General features: G+C 38.0%; 1 protein-coding gene across 6 annotated transcripts in view; it reads left to right on the top strand.

The window, feature by feature from the left end:
- BTBD8 (BTB domain containing 8) overlaps positions 1 to 21,344 on the top strand; it is a 108,151-nt gene that overhangs the window by 8,178 nt on the left and 78,629 nt on the right. For 5 of the 6 annotated variants that reach the window (XM_049714038.1, XM_033432672.2, XM_049714024.1 and 2 more), the window contains exons 3-4: positions 5,132 to 5,379; positions 12,882 to 12,999. In XM_049714038.1, the coding sequence (XP_049569995.1) occupies positions 5,132 to 5,379; positions 12,882 to 12,999 (366 nt within the window). Of the gene's footprint in view, positions 1 to 5,131; positions 5,380 to 12,881; positions 13,000 to 21,344 lie in introns of those variants that run through there. The other variant, XM_004263021.3, reaches the window with a different exon arrangement.

The following is a 21,344-nucleotide window of genomic DNA, read 5'->3' as shown; positions in this document are numbered from 1 at the left end:
TTTTATAGTATATGGCCTTTTATGTGTGGGTTTTTAAACTGGGTGTGATGTTTTCAAGGTTCATCCATGTTGTGTTGTTTATCAATACTTTGTTCCTTTTTATGGCTGAATATTTCATTGTGTGATGGATCAAGGGTTGCCAAGACCATTCCCAGGTTTGATGATTCACTAGGAGGACTCATAAGACTCGGCATATAGTTATACTCTAGCCTCTGATTTATTACAAAGGAAACAAAGGGAAAAGGTACATGGGGTGAAATCCACGGGAAACAAGACACAAGCTTCCAAGGGTCCTCTCCCAGTGGAGCCACACAGGCCATGTTTAATTTTCCTACAGTGAGTTATGACAGCAACTCTGTAATGTTGCCAACCACGGGGGCTCATTACAGGCTCAATGCCCAGAGTTTTTACTGGGAGTTGGTCTCCTGCCTGATGTGTACCCATATTCCAGACTCCTAGAAGGAAAGCATGTGTTCAGCATAAACCATATTATTTGTATACACAATGCACAAGCTAAAAACAGCTGAGCCACCTTTGTCATTTAGAGAATGCTAGGAACACCGTTGAAATAATGTTCCCAGATACCAGCCAAGGACACCTCTTACAATCAAGTCTTTCAAAAGATAGCAGTCCCACCTGTGTTAACTCTTTTCTGTACATATGGATATAAATTGTGTTTATGCATTCATCAGTTGATATACATTTCAGTTGTTCTGACTTTCTGGCTGTTATAAATAATTCTACTACAAACATTCATGTACAAGTTTTTGTGTGAACATATGCTTTCAGTTCTCTTGTGTTATGTACCTAGGAGTCGAATTGCTGGGTCATATGTTAAACGTTTTGAGGAACTGCCAGACTCTTCCAAACTGGCTACACCATTTTACATTCCTACCAGCATGTATGAGGATTCCAGTTTCTCTGTGTTCTTGACAACACTTGTTATTGTTATTATGTCTTTTTGATTATAGGTACCCTAGTGGGTGTGAAGCAGTAACTCATTGTGGTTTTGATTTGCATTCTTCTGATGGACAGTGATGTCGAATATCTTTTCATGTGCATATTGGTTGTTTGTATATCTTCTTTGGAGAACTATCTGTTCGCATTCTTTGCCCAGTTTGAAATAGGGTTATTTGTCTTTACACTATTGAGTTTTGTAAATTCTTTTTTTTTTTTTTAAATAAATTTATTTATTTACTTTTGGGTGTGTTGGGTCTTCGTTTCTGTGCGAGGGCTTTCTCTAGTTGCAGCGAGCGGGGGCCACTCTTCATCACGGTGCGTGGCCCTCTCACTGTTGCGGCCTCTCTTGTTGTGGAGCACAGGCTACAGATGCACAGGCTCCGTAGTTGTGGCTCTCGGGCCTAGTTGCTCCGCAGCATGTGGGATCTTCCCAAACCAAGGCTCGAACCCGTGTCCCCTGCATTGGCAGGCAGATTCTCAACCACTGTGCCACCAGGGAAGCCCCTGGAAATTCTTTATATATTCTAGATACGAGTCCCTTATCAGATATATGATTTGCAAACATTTCTCCCATTTTGTGGGTTGTCTTTTAACTTTCTTGATGGTATCCTTGAAAACACAAAAGTTTTTAATCTCTATGACTTTCATTTTATTTTTTCTTCTATAACTTGTGCTTTTAGTGTCATATCTAAGAAACCATTGCCTAATCCAAGGTCACAATTACTTATCCTGTGTCTACCTTTTTAGTTCTTACATTTAGAGCTTTGACCTATTTTGAGTTAATTTTTGTATATAGTGTGAGGCTAGGGTCCAACATTGTTCTTTCACATTTGGATATCTAGTTGTCCCAGTACCTTTTTTTTTTTTTTTTTGTATAGGTAAGAAGTGGATTTATTTAGAGAGATACACAGATACATTCCATATACAGAATGTGGTCTGTCTCAAAAGGCGAGAGTGGCCCTGGGAGGAACACACTCCACAGACAGAGTGTGGGCCGTCTCAGAAGGTGAGAGGCCCAGCACTGTTTTGTTTTGTTTTTGTTTTTTGCGGTACTCGGGCCTCTCACTGTTGTGGCCTCTCCCGTTGCGGAGCACAGGCTCCGGACGCGCAGGCTCAGCGGCCATGGCTCACGGGCCTAGCCGCTCCGCGGCATGTGGGATCTTCCCGGACCGGGGCACGAACCCGTGTCCCCCGCATCGCCAGGCGGACTCTCAACCACTGCGCCACCAGAGAAGCCTCCGCAGCACTGTTTTTTGAAGAGACTTTTCTTTCTCCATTGGATTGTCTGAATACCTGTAAAGGAAAAACACCCTCCTGTGTGTCTCCTTTACTCTTAATACTCTGCTCATTGAGTACTTTACTTCTGACACTTGTGGTCACCAAATTCGCAGGAGTTTTTCCCCACACCAAACAATTCTGAGGTTCTCCAGATGCCAGCTGGGTGTCCTACAGATTTAACTCAGTTCTGACACTATTTACCTGGAGATTGCTACCTGTGCCTCAGGTTGTTGCCTGTGCTTCTGATCAACTGGCTATAAATGTAGATTCCTATGACCCCTTCCTCAGGTTCAATTAATCTGCTAGAGCAGCTCACAGGACTTAGGAAAACTTTTTACTTACCATATTACTGGTTTATTATAAAAGGAAAAAATTCAGGAACAGCCAGATAGAAGTGATGCATAGGGCAAGGGATATGGGAAGGAGCTTCCAAGCCCTCTCTGGGTTCACTACTCTCCCAGCACCTCCATGTGTCCACCAACCCAGAGGCTCACTGAAACCCATCCTTTAGGGTTTTCATGCAGGCTTCATTACATAGGCATGATTGTTTAAATCATTGACTGTTGGTGATTAATTCAACCTCTCCCCTCTCCAGAGGTGGAGGGGAGAGCTGAAAGTTCCAACCTTCAAAGCACTTGGTTGGTTCTCCAGGCAACCAGCCCCTATTTTTAGGAGCTTTCAAAAAGTCACCAACTTCACTAATGTAAACTCTGGTGTGGTTGAAAGGGGCTTGCTATGAATAACAAAAGACATTCATTTCACCTTTATCCTTCTGGAGCTATTTCAGGACCTGGGAACAAAACTTAAGTACTATAATAAAAGATGTTCTGTGGTTTTTACATAGGAAATTAGAAGGGTTTTAGAAGCTACGTGCTGGGAATAGTGGACAAAGACCAAATATATAGTTCATATTATATATCACAACACCCCTGTTTAAAATCAGTTGCCTATAAATCTATATTCTAGACATTCAATTCTATTCCACTGATCTATGTGTCTATCCTTATACCAGTACCACACAGTATTGATGGCTATAGCTTTGTAGGAAGCTTAGAATTCAGAAAGTGTGAATCTTCCAACTTGGTTCTGTGTAAAGATTGTTTTGGCTATTCCAGCATTTCTATTTGACTTTGAGGGTTGGCTTGTCAATTTCTGCAGAAAACTAGCTGAATTTTGATAGCTGTTGCACTGAATCTGCAGATTAATTCAGAGAGTATTGCCATTTTTACAATATTAAATCATCTGGAATGTGTTTCCATTTATTTAATTGCTTTCAGCATTGTTTTGTAGCTTTCAAGATATGTCTTGCACTTTTTGTGAAATATGTTTCTAAGTATTTTATTTTCTTGATGCTGTTGTAAATTGAATTATTTTCTAATTTCATTTTGGATTGTTCATTGCTAGTGATTTTTGCATATGAATCTTGTACTTTGCAACCTTGCAGAACTTGTTTAACAAATAGTTTTTGGGTGAATTTCCAAGGATTTTCTATACACATGTTTGCTATTTGTAAATGAAGATAGCTTTACTTATTCCTTTCCAATCCAGCTTATTTCTTTTTCTTGCTTAATTGCCCTGGCTAGAATCTCCAGTTAAATGTTGAATAGAAGTGGTAAGAGCAGACAGACATCCTTACTGATCTTAGGAAGAAAGCTTTCAGTCTTTTACCGTTAAGTCTGATGTTAGCTGTGAGTTTTTCATAGATCTCCTTTATCAGGTTGAGGATGTTTCCCTCTACTGTATTGTTGGTTTGCTGAGTGTTTTATTATGACAGGGGGTTGGATTTTGTCAAATCCTTTTTTTTTTTTTTTTTTGGCATCAACTAAGATGATCATGTAGTTTTTGTCCTATTGATATGGTGTCTTAGTCCATTTGGGCTGCTATAACAAGACACTGCAGACTGGGTGACTTATAAACCACGGAAATCTATTTCTCATAGTTCTGGATGCTGGAAATCCAAGATCAGAGTGCCAGCATGGTAGGGTTCTGGAGAAGGCCCTGTTTTAGGTTGCAGACTGCTGACTTCTCATTGTTCCCTCACATGGTAGAAGAAGGTGAGGGATCTCTTTGGAGCTGCTTTTAATAAGGGCACTAATCCCATTCATGAGGACTCCACCTAATCATCTCCCAAAGGCCCCACCTACTAATATCATCACATTGGGAGTTGGCTTTCAACATATGATTTTAGGGGACACAAACATTCAGGCTATAGCATATGGTATATAATATTGATTTTCATCTGTTTAACTGCCCTTGAATTCCTGAAATAAAGCCCAGTTGGTCATGATGTATAATTCTTTTTATATGTTGCTGGATTCACTTTGCTATGATTTTGTTGAAGATTTTTTCTCTATATTAGTAAGGAATGTTGGTCTGTAGTTTTCTCTTCTTGTGATGTCTTTGTCTGCTTTTATGTCAGGATAATTCTGGCTTCACATAATGAATTGGGAAGTGTTCCATCTTATATCTTTTGGAAAAGTTTGTGAAGGATTGGCATTAATTCTTCTTTAAATTTGGTAGAGTTCAGCAGTGAAGCCACCTGGTCCTGTGTTTTTCTTTGTGAGAAGTTTTTGATTACTAATTCAATCTCTTGTTATTTGTCTATTCAGATACCCTGTTTCTTCTTAAATCAAGTTTGGTTAGTGTGTATCCTTCCTAGGAATTGTCCCTTTCATTTAGGTTATATAATTTGTTGGCATTATATATTCCTTTTTAACATTAAAAATTTTTATAGACTACTTTTCAAACTTTCTGTTATTTTAGATTGATCTTTCCTCTAGTTAGTCCAGATTAGAAAGGTTTTAAAACTATATAGCCGTTATCTATGAACGCAGCATGCTGGAAAACTAGCTTTTAAGAATCACTGACATTTATTTTACATTTTGTCTTTTAGGACTGTATACTCATCAAACAGAAACATAAACTATGAAGAGGAAATTCTCAGGAAAAAGATAGTGGAGAGTGGAGTACCACAAAAGAAATGTGACTTCAGTGTTGGAAAGTGTACTGACAATGATGGAAGGTCATCTGTAGGTAAAAGGTCATCTGATCATTCTTTTATGAAGCATGAAATTCCAGAAGATAACAATAAAGAGGACATTCCAGAAGATAACAACAAGGAGGACAATTTAATTTCCACTGGTGAGGTATTTTTTATGGATTTTTATAAAATTTTATAGCCATGAAAGTAATTATATTCTGATACAATTAGAGAAAAATATACTTCACAAGTCAGCTCTACTGATCACTTTTTATAAGTAAATGAAATAAAAGTAAATGAAAGTCAATATAATAAAAATAAATGAAAGTAAATTATGGGTAAATGGAAATAATAATATGGTCAACTCCCAGTTTTCCTAAGTAATTAGAGATGGGGTTATTATTAAAAAATACACACATAATTCATAATTCTTTTAAGCCTCCATATATTGTCATCCTTATTCTAATCTACACCAATAAAAGCTTTAGCAGATTATAGAATCAATTCTGTTATAACACAATATATGCATTCCTTAAAAAACACCATGCAACACAAAAATCACCAATACATTTTGTCATGACACAAAATCACTGAAACTTTTGTCGTGACACATTTTTAAAAGATAGGAACCTAATAAAAATGGTTAGCATAGTTTTACCCATGTTAAATGGTTCAGAAATATGTAAGTACTACAATAAATGTGGCATTTGACCTTGAAAAACACCTCTAGTTTGTTTGTATAAGTGGGTGTCAGAAGGGTTGCAGCTTGTGAATTATTGTGAATTGGTGGAAGGAGGTTGTTAAGGATATAGATATATATACAGTAGATATTCTAACAGGAAACTCGAGACCCCTGGATCAGAGAACAGACTGTTTGTTACTTACAGAGCATCTCAGCACCACTTCCCAACCCTTAGTCCCCACGAGGCTATGTGGTGAGGGCCTGATGTTACCTGTCCTGCACGTGCAGTGGGATTGCACCATAGGAGGGGAACACCAACATTATGAGACTTTTATAGGCTGCTGGCAGATCTGCCCATCCTCCTCTGCAGAGAGAGAGAGACACCTCTCTCTCGGGAAGGTAAATAAATCTTCTCTGGTTAGGATAAGGTAGCTTCAGTACCCTAGAGTGTAAGGAAATGGTTTTGAGGGGAGGGTAGTCTGAATCTTTCTGGAGCATCACATTATCTCTGACTTCTAAGACATGTTTGTTGTTTAACCATCTTTTATCCAAATTTGCCAGTGCTCTGCTCAGAAAGGCCAGACCATACAGAAGCACAAAAATATTCGTAGAAAATGGTCTCCCAGAAGTTGCTATCTGAAATCAGATAGAAGTTTGTTACACCAGAAATGGGTAGGTGTGGGTGAACTGAGGTATCTGGTATATGTTTCAGGTGTTTGTGTACGTTTTGTGTATTCTTACAGGGCTGAGTTGGGCTTGGTGCAGTTCTTTGCATTGACCTAGTGTTTCTCATGGATTAGCTTGCACCTAAGAGGGAAAAATCAAGAGCATAGTGTCAGAGAAGACAAAGGAAGTTTCAAGGAGGGTGGCATTGACTGTATGCAATACTGCAAAGGAGTTAAGATGTGGACAAGCAAGTGTAAGATGTGGACAAGCAAGTGTCTGGTAAACCAGTCAACACGGAGGTTTCCATGGAGTGATGGAGAAAGTAGATGAAGGCAAGGGGTTGAGGGGTTAATGAGCTCTATTCACTTATACTCAAAACTTGTTTGGCCACTTTAATAGGCTGCTGTGGGACCATGCAGAGCTCTAGACTATAGGCAGGAAAAATGGGTATCAAATACCAGCTCTGCCAACTGCTCTAACTATGTGGCCTTAGGAAAGTCCCTTACACTCTCTGAGTCTTAGAGTCCTCATCTATAAAATCAGTCTGAAACCACTTCTTAGGACTGAGATTAAATGAGATAATTAAAAAATATGAATAGATCTACCTCAAGCCTAGAACAGGCATACATGCATGTATTCTTTCATTCACCATAATGAGATACAGTGAACATATATAAAAGAAATCTAACTAAGCTTAAATCAGTTTGTTTTTACTGTTGTTGCACTAAACACCGGTAATAAAACTCTTTAGTTAACAGATACTTTCAAATATATCCAATTCTGCTATAACACTTGTTTTCAAAACATGGGTTTGATCCAACACAATTGACATATTAGGGAACAATTTGGGCATAATGGGGCTTTTTCCTTTCCTTCCCTCTTGGTCACTCCTCAGTCTCCTTCACTGGAACTTCCTCTTTCTGCCCCTTAAATAATTGGTATTCTCCAATTTTTTTTTTTTAGCTTCGTATCTAACCACTGACTAAACATATCTGTCTAAATATACCTTAAATATCTCAAAATTTAACTTGTGTCAAACTGACCTAATCATCCGCTTTCTCAACCTGCTCTTTTCTTAAATACTGTATCAGTGTGAATTATATTACCATCTTTCTCCTCAGTTACTCTTTTACCCTTCCTTCGATTCATGATCATGTCTGTTGATTTGTCTCCTAAATATTCTTAAATACTTCTCTTCTTTACCCTCCTGCCATTTCTTTATTTCAGGAATTTGCTATTTTCCTTGAGAATTTGAACCCCAGCTGGTCACCAGGCCTCTTGTTGTGCCACCCTCCATCTCTATTGTACAGAACAACGTCCATCAATTTCAAGTGTGGTCATGGCACTTCCCTTATTAAAATCCTGCAGTAGTCTCACACAGCCTTAATATAAATCCCAGCTTCTTTCCCATGGTGCAAGGGGATGTTGGGAACTGACTCCTGCCTAGAACGCTACTACCTCCTGTCTTCACAACCCCTCATACCCCCTGAGCTCTATTCTTACTGACTTACTTGGCATTTCCTTCTAAGGAAGTATGTTTTGCCACTTCTGTTCTTTTGCACTTGCTGTTTATTCCTGAGATGCTATTCTAATCATTACATTGAGTATCAACTTTGTGCTAGTTTTGAAGATTTGATAGTGAACAAAACAGATAGTGTTCCTATTCTGCAGTTTAGTAGGAGGTACAGTCAGGTAAGTTATGTACCAAGTGTGATAAGGACACAGATAGGGCCCATGTAACCTAGGCTTAGGCCTTCAGAGAAAGCTACATGAAGCGAGTGATATCTGAACTGAATCTTGAAGGAAAAAGCAGAAGTTAACCAGGCATAAAGAGTTTAGGGGAGAAGTGTTCCAGGCAAAGGAAACAACATGCCTGGAGGCAAAGAGAACCAGGCACATAGCAAATTTGGAAAACCAGAAATGGTTTGTTGTGGGTGTAGGGTAGAGTAGGGGACAGGAATGGTCAAAGTAAGGGATGAACCTGGATACATAAGCAAAAGCCAGATAATGAAAGCCTTCTATAAAGGATGACTTTATAGTCTATGGTCCAAACTAGGATTCTTTTGAGAGAGTGAAAGATGAAAAATTATTATTGCTGTTGATAATTATTCTGGGACAAGAGGCATTAATTGGACTGCCCCAGGCAAACGAAAAGATGTGGTCACCTTACTCATAAGCTATTTTAAGGAGTTTAGGTGGTACTATTTTGCAGGCTTAAGGAGTATGAACAGAGCAAATTTAAGGTAGAGTGGAATGATGACTTCAGGTTGTGGAACAGTTTTGGGTTTCTGTGATTGTGTTTTTGTTTTTGTTTTTCTGGGTACCACTTCTGACACCAAATGTGTGTGGTTTTTTTCCACATACCAATTCTCCTAGCACCAAATGGGCATGCAACAGTTCAATTCTGGCAGTTAACTATCTAGAGTTAGCACAGACCCCACAGGTTAGGGACTTAGTCCTACAATATTGCCCCCACTTCAACACAAGTGGAGTGCTTAGGCTACTGTAGGGGAGAAAAGAGTTCCTTCTACCTCCTTAGGTTCTGTGACTGGCCTACGAATTTAACTGAAGTAAGACAGATTAACACAAGGGGGAAAAATGGTTTTCATTACTTTCTTTTGTACCGGGAGTTTCACAAAGAAAGGAGATTCAGGAAGGTGGCCGGATGATTGAGGCTTATATATCATTTTAGGCTAAATGAAAGAAAGGACTTTTGGGCTACTAGGTGGTGGAGGCAAGTTATGGGAAGATGAGGGGAGAAAATGTATGGTGAATAAGGATTGTCTTGTTATGCAAATAAGAGTCAAGTGATGAGAATAGTAAGGAGATATCTTTACAAATGGAAATTTCCTTTACAAAAGGGAAAATTTGTACTTTTATTTTTAGGCAGTTAGGGGGATGTAAATAGCTTTTCCTGCATCTGCTCCTTCTCAAGTACCTTTAGCTCAAAATAATCCTCATGCCAAAGTGGCATGTTTTGGGGTGACATATTCTGGTGCTTTTTACTACCCGGGCTTGTGCCCAGTGACTACAAATTCAGGAGTTCCCATGACCATCCTCCTCCAAGGTTCAATAATTTGCTAGAATGACTCACAGAACTCAGGAACACATTTCTCTTACGTTTATGTGTTTATCGTAAAAGATATAATTTAGGAACAGCGAAATGGAAAAGATGCATAGGGTGAGGTATGGGGTGGGGTGGGCAAGGACAGTATACAGAACAAATTCCATGCCCCCTCAGGGTGCGCCATCTTTCTGTTACCAAGTCCAAGCTCGCTCGGCTCGCCGCATGACAAGCCAATAAATCAGAGACGAGGTGTTGAGGCAAGGAATATGACTTTATTTGGAAAGCTGGCAGACCGGGAAGATGGCATACTAAAGTCTCAAAATAACCATCTTATCGGGGTTTGGATGCCAGTTTCTTTTATAGCACAGAGAGGGGGAGGAGATGAGGAAGTAAAGTAAAAAGGCCATAAGTTTTGCAAATATCCCCTGGAATGGCCAGCCTCAGGGAGGGGATGTGTTAAATTCTTCTTTCTTGCAGCCATCCACGGGGTGGACAGGGTCCGGATGTTTCCCTGAACAAAGGCACTTTGGTTTAACATTCAGGCAGAGGGGCAGGGTTCCCTGAGGCAGGCCATTATGTATAGACAGTATCCTTTTAGTGAACAAAAGCAGTGGGAAGCAAGGGTTAAAGTCAAAGAAACATCCAATATGTAGTCAGATTTGGTTCTTCCCTGTTATATTTCCAACAAGTCAGTGTGTTCACCAACCCAGTAGCTCCCTGAATCTTATTCAAGAATTTTTATAATTCAATCTATAGCCCCCTTTCCCTCCCTGGATATGGGGGGGAACACTGATAGTTCCCACTCTTTAATCACATATTTGTCCTTTCTGGTGACCAGCCCCCATCCTGAAGCTATTTAGGAACCCTACCCTGAATCGCCTCATTAGCATAAACTCAAGTAAGACATTCCTATAATTTAGGAAATTTCAAGAGTTTTAAGCTCTGTGCCAGGAATGGGGGAGAAAGACCAAATATATATTTTTATTATACCCCACTGTGATGTATCAAGTTCAGGAGGCTATTTGAGTACATAATTGGGAGTTGAGATAGGTAATCATCTATCAAATTAGCTTGGTTTTCTTTTGAAAAGTTTCTAGATTTTCCCTTTGGGTCAAAAATTATACTCTGATCTTTGAATCATCGAAATGAAGACTATTCCTTCAACATCTCCCACTAATTTATGTGCTTTAAGTCTTCTATAGGAATATCTGGAAGTGGTAGGATCTGCCTCCTTCCCCTGCTTTATTCTGGATGGAGTTTTATGTTTTTTCTTCAGAAATCTTTTTATGTAGTATTTGATACATTAATTTATTCAACAAATATTTATTGAGGATCTATGTGTTAGGACTATTCTAGGTCTAAGGGATACTTCAATAACTAAAGTGGACTTCCAGCTCTTTTGGAGCTTAGATTCCAGTTAGAGAAGGTACGGTGGGGGTGGAGATAGACAATAATGTAGTAAAGAAGTTAGAAGGTGACATGCTATAGAAAAAATAGGACAGAGGAAGGAGGATTGGGAGTGCTAGGGATGGGAGTTGCAATTTTAAATGGGTGGTCAGAGTCAGCCTTGATTAAAAGGTGATGTTTAAACAAAGATTTGAATCCAGTAAGGAAGTTAGCCAAGTGGATATCTGGGAGATGAGTGTTCAAGGCAAAAGAAATGGCAGTAGAAATATCCTAACATGGGAACATAACTTGCCATTTGGAGGAATGAGAGAGAGTTCAGTATGGAAATAAGCAAAAGAGTAGACAATGAGATTAGAGAGGTAGTGAGGAGCCAGATGTGGGGCTTGATAAGCCATTGTAAGACTTTGGCTTTTACTCTTAAAAAAAATAGAGAGAACCGTATTGTTTTGAACTGGGATGGTGATGCCAAAAACTTGGCCTCTGTGCACCAGTGCCGAATCAAATCTTGGAGACAGGGTTTTGGGTGAAGTAGAAAAGAATAGCTTTATTGCTTTGCCAGGCAAAGGGGGACACAGCGGGCTCCTGCCCCTCAAAAACTGTGTGTCCCAACCTGGGAAAATTTGATGAGAGTTTTATAGCAACAGTTCAAGGGTGAGGTTGCTCATAAGATTAGGGTGTGTGCAGGGCCTGCACTCCTTTAATCTGGCTTCAGGTGGTCTCCATATAAGCTTCTCTGGTTCTCGAGGCTATCAAACCATGACCTTCTCTCTGGAATGAGGATTGCTTCATCTTCCATTTATTGGGAGTTTTAGTTCTATAAGGAGATCAAAAGATATTGTTCCTGCTCCAAGGCTGCACCATTGTTTCTTGGCTGCTCTGCCCTTGTCTCTGCATCCCCTCCCTTAAGATCATTAATTACCGAGACCTGTTCAAGGGCAAGCATTGCAGCTAGGCCTAGATCACAAAATGGCTTAGGCCAAAATGGGTTCTCTTGTGTCAAGAAAGCCATTCATGGTTCTCTTTCTCCGGGGACCCCCTAACTTATCTGTTTACAGTGGTAGCAGTGGAGATATTGAGTAGTGGTTGGATTCTGGATTTCTTCTGATAGTAGAGTCAGTATTGGCATTCTGGTTTATAAATGTATACATTTGTAAATTGGTGAGTGGGAATATGTTCCTGGTGATCCATCCTCACCAGGTGTACTAACAAAAATTTCTGAACTGACAAAGCTATAGTATACAATTTAGTATTTTTCTTTTTTTATATATATGTACATGTTTTATATTTCACTTCCCACTGCCTAAAGTGAATCTTTTGAAGTAGAGATAGTTCTTAAAGTGTTTATTTTCTATACCTCTCCATACTATGTACAGTACTAAACTCATAGTAAGTGTCCTATAAATCCCATTGATTTTAGTTGAAATTCTATTGGTTCACAGATTATCCTAGCCATAAATCCATGAACAGGAACAGGAAAAAATTAAGTGGTGAAAAAGAATATCAAAATTGGAAAATTTTCTAAGTCAGCTGTTCATGAAGTGGCTTCAGTTTTGGTATATAATTTTGTAACAATATTACCTATGTTTAAATGTGTATCTATATTTAAAGGTATATCTATATTTAAATAGAAATATATATTTCAGAGCAGAAAGGATAGATGATTTTAAAGTTTCATTTTACTTTGAATTTACCACTTAAATGTTTCAGTCACTGTTACTCTCTTTCAGTAGCTAATTGAGATAACTGTGGAAAAACATTTTGCTAGTATTAGAATACAAAATTTTGGAATATATATACTATTAAAGAATCTATTTTTTTAGTCTTGTTTTTCTCTTTTAAAGATATTTATGACTTGGAACCTGCATCTGAATTAGGAGAAGATTTATTGAAGCTTTATGTGAAACAGTGTTGCCCAGATATTGATATTTATGTTGATGGAAAAAGTTTTAAAGCTCACAGGTAAATAGGCATGTGATTAATTTGGTGTCTTGGTTGTGACAGTAAAGTGTAAAAGGGTAGCTATCTTTTTCTAGCACGGTGGTTTTCAAGCTGATTCACATAGGGTACAGGGGTTCCATGGTGATGCCTCAGGAGGTCTCTGACAGGGGAGGAGTTTGGACATTAGGCAGGATTTTCTATCTGCACATTCACACATGCACAGGTGACCCTACCCAGACATGTGCACATGCTCAGCTAGAGGAGATCTGTGCTGTGCATTGGGCATGAACCGAAGATTTTATTAGAAGAAAATATACTGTTACCTAAAATAGGTTTGAAAGCCACTGTCACAGAAAATGTAATTAAATGCAATTTTTAATTTCACAGGCATTATGCTATTGAAAATGATTATTTCTACATGAATGACATGTATTTTCTCTGAATTCATTCTGGCTCAAAGCCTTTGATTCAAAATAGCCGATTCTCTTGAATAGCATGGATTAGGAGGTTTAATATTTCAGTGTACTTTTTAAAAATTATTTTTCTGCTGTAGAGTTGGGTTGCTTAGACATTCCAGGCTTTTAGAGTTTAAATTAAAGCCTGCTGCCTGTTTTGGTTAGACTCTTCTTTTGGTAAGTAACTAAAATCTGCTTAAAGAAAGAAAAGATGTTAATAAAAATACAGGTTTTTTCTTGGAACTCAAGGGAAAGAGGTACAGCTGGCCTCATAACAGACTAGAATTGGAACCAGAAAGCTGAGGAACCCAGAGTTCTCCTCCCTATCTCTTTGTGTTTCAAAATAGAATGTTAAGTTATTCTGGTGCTGCAGAAGAGGAAGAGCCAGACTATTTTTGCAGATGCAAGAAGCAGTCTTGTAGGTTCAAGGGTACACAGCCCTTAATGGAATTAGCAGTGAGTTTAGATTACAGAAGTCCACCAAGCCAAATAGTAGTGATGTTTGTACTCTCAGAAATCATACTGGTTTTGCCAGTTAACTGACTGTAGTACATTGCTAAACTCTAGGATTGCCAGTTTCCATTAGACTACCATTCAGAATTTGAACTTTTCTTTCTGGGAACATAGGTTTTGTAAATATATATACACATTTTCCTATTTTTTATGAAATCTGCATTATGTATAGTAAAATACAGAGTGTGATACAGATTTATTCATATATTTTCCATATCATGGATATGTATTTCTCATACTTGGGAATATACAAATTCCCAAGTGGTGTGTGTGTGCACACGCACGCCTTTCTTTTTGGTTGGGGTAGGGGGACAGCACAATTTTATTTTTAGAATTAATTTACTTTGATTTTATCTTGTGCCAGATTTTTCTTGAAACCATATGGGCATCCTAGCAAAATTCTACCTATGGAGCCCTAAGGCTATTGTTGTCATACAGGGAAAGCAGGACGCTGTGATGATTTGCAGTATGTCCTGAAACAGTGTCTGTATTTGTCTTCTCCCTGTGTACTGCCTGACAGTGGACTGTTTAAGAGCTGGATCTAGAATGTTAGGTCTGTATTTTAGGACAGCTCTTGCCCACATTTCTGGCTTATTTTGTTCACCTAGCAATAAAAAATAAATTTATGTTAACTAGAAAGGCAATTTCCTGAGAACGTGTTTCAGGAAGATCTGGCTTAAGTTTTCTTGCTTTGTTGTTAGTGCCCTTATGTGAGTTAAAATGGCAAATTCTAAATCCCAAGATTACCTTCCTATTCCAAACGTAAACATCTCTTTGTACATATTTACTTTATTATTCAGTTCAAAGAATATTATGTCAGTAGTTCAGAAAACATAGGCGTACCTCGTTTTCCTTTATGGCACTTCACAGATAATTGCGTTTTTTACAAATTGTAAGCTTGTGGCAATTCTGCATCGAGCAAGTCTGTCAGCACCATTTTTTTCCCAAAAGCATTGGCTCACTTCATGTCTCTGTGTCACAGTTTAGTAGTTCTCACAATATTGCAGACTTTTTCATTATTATAATATTTGTTATGGTGTTCTGTGATCAGTGATCTTTGATGTTACTACTACAACTCACCGAAGGTTCAGATGATGGGTAACATTTTTTAGCAATAAAATATTTTTAAATTAAGGTATATACATAATGCTGTTGCACACTTATTAGACTACACTATAGTGTAAATGTGACTTTTATATGCACTAGGAAACCAAAAGGTTAGTGTGACTTGCTTTATTGTGGTGGTCTGGAACTGAACCCTCAATATCTCCAATGTATGCTTGTATCATGTAATATAATCTAAAGCCCAGCAACAGAACCTTCTGAATTATTTCTTGTTCTAGATAATCAATGTCAGCATTTATCCTAGTGGTATGGCTAAAAATCCGTTTGTAAAATGACTGCTTTAATTATATGTACTCATATATTTAATGATCAATGCAAGTACTCACAAAGACCAGGATTTATGGGCAGAATTACATTCAATGTAGGTCTCAAATTTTAGAACAGTTTAGTTTGCTAGTTTAATGTCCAAACTGGTATGGTAAAGAGATAGTTTCTTTTATTGAGTCACTGTCTTTCTCTTATGCTCAAGCTCCTTCTTCAAAAACATCCCTGGTATCCCAGTTCTTCCAAGATTATGTCTCCAGTTGCTAGTTGCTCTGTCCAGCCTTTCCCTTGATCTGCAGCCCAATACCTGGAGCCCTTTATGTGCTGCCGGACAATCTGATGACAATCACTTGCTTGTGGTGCTACAACTAAGCCAAAGAAATCATTTATAACTGAGTAGTTAAGAGTATGTGAACTATGTATGGAACCTGTCTGCCTGGGTTTGAATTCCAGCTCTACCATCTTTAGCTGTATGAATTTGGAGAAGTCATTTAACCATTCTGTGTTTCAGCATCCTCATCAACGATGGAGATTATAATAATACTCATAGCGTTATTATGAGTATTACATTACTAAAAGCATTTAAGTACTTTGAACAGTGCCTAGCACATTGTAAATACCATATAAGTGTTTGCTATCATCATCCAGGTAATAGGCCTTTGATACGAGATTTTGTGTAGATGGTAGCAACAGTCTGTATGTCCTTTACTTATGTGCGACAAGGAGAGAAAGGTGATTTGAATCACTTGCATTTCCCCCCAATCCAAGGAGGAAAGAGATAGCAGTGGGCCTCCAGGAAAGTCACATTTACTACACTGTTCTGCCTCTACACAGGCCTTTCCCTCTCCAAAGCATAACTTCTCCACCCTTCCCACATCTTTGTCCTTTCTTATCTCCAATACTTCTTCTCAAAGGAGAAACAAAGAGAGCTCTTTTTATTTGGCGGAAGAGAGGTTATAATAAAAGGACCCATTAGAGTTCATGGATCCCATTTGTTAATTATGTTAGTACTTTTCTGAGTATTGCTTCCTGGAGTACTGCAACACATTACTCCTGTTGTGGATCTCTGTAACATTACGTTCTTTCCTGAATTGCTGTCAATCACCAGATGAATACCATCTGTATATTGGGCATTTCTCTCTATTTTTATTTCCTCCTGTCATCTTTAGCCTACCTCTAAGTACCTACCTTATCCACTCCACTGCTGATCTCCCATTTCATTGTGTTAATTATTATTCTAATGTTTTCTGAGTGAAATTGAATCTGCTATATTTTTAAACTAATTTATTTGTTGCACTTCAGTATTCCATAATTAAGATTCTCTTGGGCTTCCCTGGTGGTGCAGTGGTTGAGAGTCCGCCTGCCGATGCAGGGGACACGGGTTTGTGCCCGGTCCGGGAGGATCCCACATGCCGCGGAGCAGCTGGGCCTGTGAGCCATGGCCGCTGAGCCTGCACGTCCGGAGCCTGTGCTCCGCAACGGGAGAGGCCCGCGTACCGCAAAAAAAAAAAAAAAAAAAAAAAAAAAAGATTCTCTTGTGCTGCTTTATTGAAAAAGCACGGCAGTGATTCCTAATTTTAGCTTTGTAACACTTGAGATCCTATATCCCTTCCAGAATACCTTTTTTTTTTTCAGTGCCTGATATTATAACATCAGACATTCATTCATGGGGTTAAAATGCTGTCAAATCTCCCTTTAAAATGTAGATTTCTCTGAATATTTAGTAAATCAGCACTAAGTCAGGAGATCAATGTCCTAGTCTGTGCCACATGACTAATTAGCTATATATTCTTGAGTCCAGCAGCTGAAAACTTTTTCAGAAGTACACAGTTTAGTAATTCAGAAGTCAGTCTTTCTGGGTTTAGATTCTGATTGTACCATTTAATAATTATTGAGAAGTTACTTAATCTCTCCAAGTCTCAAATTCTTTATCTGTAAAAGAAATAATGATAGTAATTGTAGCATAGGATGGCTGTGAGGATTGAATCCGATAATGTACATAAAGCACTTAGCATGGTTCTGTGGCACATTGGAAGCATTCAGTAAATATTAGTTTCTATAAGTATATATTAGATATCTGGGAGGGAGGCACATTGTTGCTTTTTCTACCTTATCTTAGAGTGGAGGTTGGCAAACTATGACCCAACCCAAAGCCGGTCAGTTGGCTTCTTTTTGTATAAAACAACAACAACTATAACAAAAAAACAAGAATATGCAACAGGGACCTGAAAAGCCTAATATATTTATATTGATGTTTACTATCTGGCCCTTTGCAGAAAAAGTTTGCTGTTCCCTATCTTCCTAGGATTGCCAAGAAGCTTTCTTTTTTTTTTTTTTTTTTTTAACTAAAATTAGATGAAATTATTGACTGGAAAAACAGACATACGGAAAATAGGATCTAATGGAAATATGATGCCTCTTTTCAATTGAAAGATTTATTTTATTTATTTATTTTTTTTAACATCTTTATAGGGGTATAATTGCTTTACAATGGTGTGTTAGTTTCTGCTTTATAACAAAGTGAATCAGTTATACATATACATATGTTCCCATATGTCTTCCCTCTTGCGTCTCCCTCCCTCCCACCCTCCCTATCCCACCCCTCCAGGCTGTCACAAAGCACCGAGCCGATATCCCTGTGCCATGCAGCTGCTTCCCACTAGCTATCTACCTTACTACGTTTGTTAGTGTGTATATGTCCATGACTCTCTCTCGCCCTGTCACAGCTCACCCTTCCCCCTCCCGCCAAGAAGCTTTATGAAGTAATTGTAATAAAATTCCAGATTCCCATACAATAAAGTGGGTTATGAACGTCTTAATACTAATTACTTTATTAATGATAAATGGTCAACCCTGTCCACTTAAAAGGTTTAAAATAATAAATTGGATGTGGAACAATAGAGAGAAAAGAGGTGAGATTCTTTGGTACCATGGGCCTTTGAGGGAGGTTGCAATGGGGAACCAAAGCCAAAGGTACTGAGCGCCTAAAAGGAAACAAGTCATCTAGAGTAGAAACTCCTTAACTGAACGTGACTAAATGTACTCTTCAGCTGTTCTCTGTAGAGCATGCTGACATGTTAGGCAGAACTCTCAAGGCTAGGATGTCATTCTCTAGTATACCTATAACATTTCCATTCCTTTTATTGAGTTTGTGTCTCCTGAGTCACTTGGGGTTATTCCCAAACCTGTTTGATGCCATTTGAATTTCTTGTTTTGATAACATGACTTAATGACATATCATATAAACCAATGATACATGATGTATGAAAAGAATTTGTTGTTACAATGAAAACTAAAGTGAATGTTTTAGAAAGATTAATAAGGGAGGGGCACTTTTTTTTGAGCATTTTATTTAACTTTTTATTTTATATTGGAGTATAGCCGATAAACAATGTTGTGATAGTTTCAGGTGCACAACAAAGCAACTCAGCCATACATATACATGTATCCATTCACCCCCAGACTCATCTCGGGAGAGGCACTTTTAAAATTGCTGTTGAATTCAGGGACTTCCCTGGCAATCCAGTGGTTAAGACTCCACACGTCCAATGCAGGGGGCACAGGCTCGAACCCTGGTCGGGCAGCCGGGATGCCGCATGCCACGTGGCATGACCAAAAAATGAAAGATAAATTAAAAAATAAAGTAAAACTGCTATTGAGTTCAGTTTAGATGAAACAATATAAAAGTTTGAGGGAAAATTATAAAAGTCTTAAATTATTCTATACTTCAGATTGCTTCATAAAATTTTTAAATTTCTTCACTTCAGAGAAGTTTGAACTAAAAATCATAGGCAGGGTATATGGGTATATATAGTTTTTGCAAGAAATAGGAGGCTCCAATCAGCAAACCCACAATAAAAAAATAAAGATTGGCCTTGTATGGTCAAAGATTTGTGAATGAATACATATTTATTTTTTAAGTTAGAATAAGATGATTATGATATAGACAAATCATTTAAAAAATTCTCTCCTAATTTTTAGATTAACCAAACAACTATCAGTCCTCATTGTACTGGATAACAGGGCATCCATTACACTTCACAAATCATTTTTTAACTTAGGAAAGGCTAATCCTATGAAAGCTGTAGTCAATGGATGTCAAAATGGATGTCTCAAGAGAAAGCTAACTTACCATTTTTAAAGTTTATGTTCTCTAAAATATTTGCAAAGTGTAATGGGTAATGGTGACAGCACCAGAAAGTTTGCATTCACTGCTCTGGGTTTAACCTTTATTCAGTTATGTTGAACTAAAAGGAAAAAAATATATTCTTGGAGAAAGAGTACTTAAAAAAATAGTCCTAGTGAGAAATTCTTTATTTAGAGCTTCTCTGAGTAATCCAGGCCATTATTCTGCCTGGAGTAGTGAATCCAGTTCAGCTAAAATCAGGAAGTATTGAATAGCAATGTACTCTAAAGCAAGAGCAAGGGGGAAATTAGGGCATCTCTACAGAGTCAGAAGCAGCCTTGTCAGTTGAGATTAAATTTAGTCAAAAAGAGAAAAAAATTTTGATGTGTTGGAAAATGAAAAATCTGGTGAAGATTTTTAATACACCATGCTATCTACAGCATAATTTTTTAAACTTAGGCTTGTATCTGAATTAAATGGGAATGTTTCCTAAGTTTCTGTCTTAAGGGCAGGGTAATTGTTTAAGCCTCAGATGCTTTTTGTCTTATTTAGATGGGAACGGCTAGCATGCTGCTTAGTTTAAACATGCTGTTTAGCATGTTTAGTTCAAGTCTTCCATATCCTTAACTGACTTTTTGTCTACTTGTTCTGTTAATTACTGAGAAGAATGTTGATGTCTCTAATATAATTGTAAATTTATCAACTTCCCCCTTCAGTTCTATCAGTTTTGCTTCATATATTTTGAAGGTTTGTTATTTGGTACACACACATTTAGGATTGTTATTTCCTCTTGATGAATTGACCCCTTTTTCATTATGAAATATTAGTCTTTACCCCAAGTAATATTCCTGTTGTGAAGTCTTTTGTCTGATGTTAATAGGGCCACGCCAGCTTGCTTTCTTTTTTAAAAATTGAGGTATAATTGATATATAGCATTGTATTAGTTTCAGGTGTTTAACATAATGAACTGATCATCACAATAAGTCTAGTTAGCATCCCACTCCAGCTTTCTTATGATTAGCATTTAGATGGTATATGTTTTTTCATCCTTTTACCTTTAGCCTCTCTGTGTCTTTGTATTTTAAATGGGTTTAAAATTAATTTTTTGTAGACAGCTATAGTTATGTCTTGCTCTTTTATTATCTGGTCTCATAATCTCGCCTTTTAATTGGAGAACCTAGATTATTTATGGTAATATAGGTATTAATGTGTTGGAATTTAAGGCTACTATTTGTTTTCATTTTTTCTTTGTTTTCTTTTTCCTCCTTTCTTCTTTTCTTTGTATTAATTGAGAAAAAAAAATTTTTTTTTTTTTGCGGTACGCGGGCCTCTCACTGTTGTGGCCTCTCCCGTTGCGGAGCACAGGCTCCGGACGCGCAGGCTCAGCGGCCATGGCTCACGGGGTCAGCCGCTCCGCGGCACGTGGGATCCTCCCGGACCGGGGCACGAACCCGTGTCCCCTGCACCGGCAGGCAGACTCTCAACCGCTGTGCCACCAGGGAAGCCCGAGAAAAAAATTTTTTTAATGCAGTTTATTTCCACTATTGGCATATTGGCTATATTGTGTGTGTGTGTTGTTTTTGTTTTTTTAGTAGTTACTTTAGGATTTGCAATATGCATTGTTACTACCATTTACCTTCAATTAATATTATACACCTTTATGTATGATGTTAGGACATTTTCCCCCTTCTGTCTCTTGTGTTATTGCTGCCATACATTTCACTTCTATATATACTCAAAACCCCACTATAAATTGTAATTAATTTTTTAAACAATTATCTTTTAAGTAATTTTAAAAATGAGGGAAAAAGTTATACTTTAGTTATATTACCAGTTCTGACACTTTCAATCTTTTGTGTAGATCCAGGTTTCTATCTGTTATA

The sequence above is a fragment of the Orcinus orca genome, chromosome 1, assembly GCF_937001465.1.
Source record: "Orcinus orca chromosome 1, mOrcOrc1.1, whole genome shotgun sequence".
Lineage (NCBI taxonomy): Eukaryota > Metazoa > Chordata > Mammalia > Artiodactyla > Delphinidae > Orcinus > Orcinus orca.
This window is presented reverse-complemented; position numbering and strand designations above follow the sequence as displayed.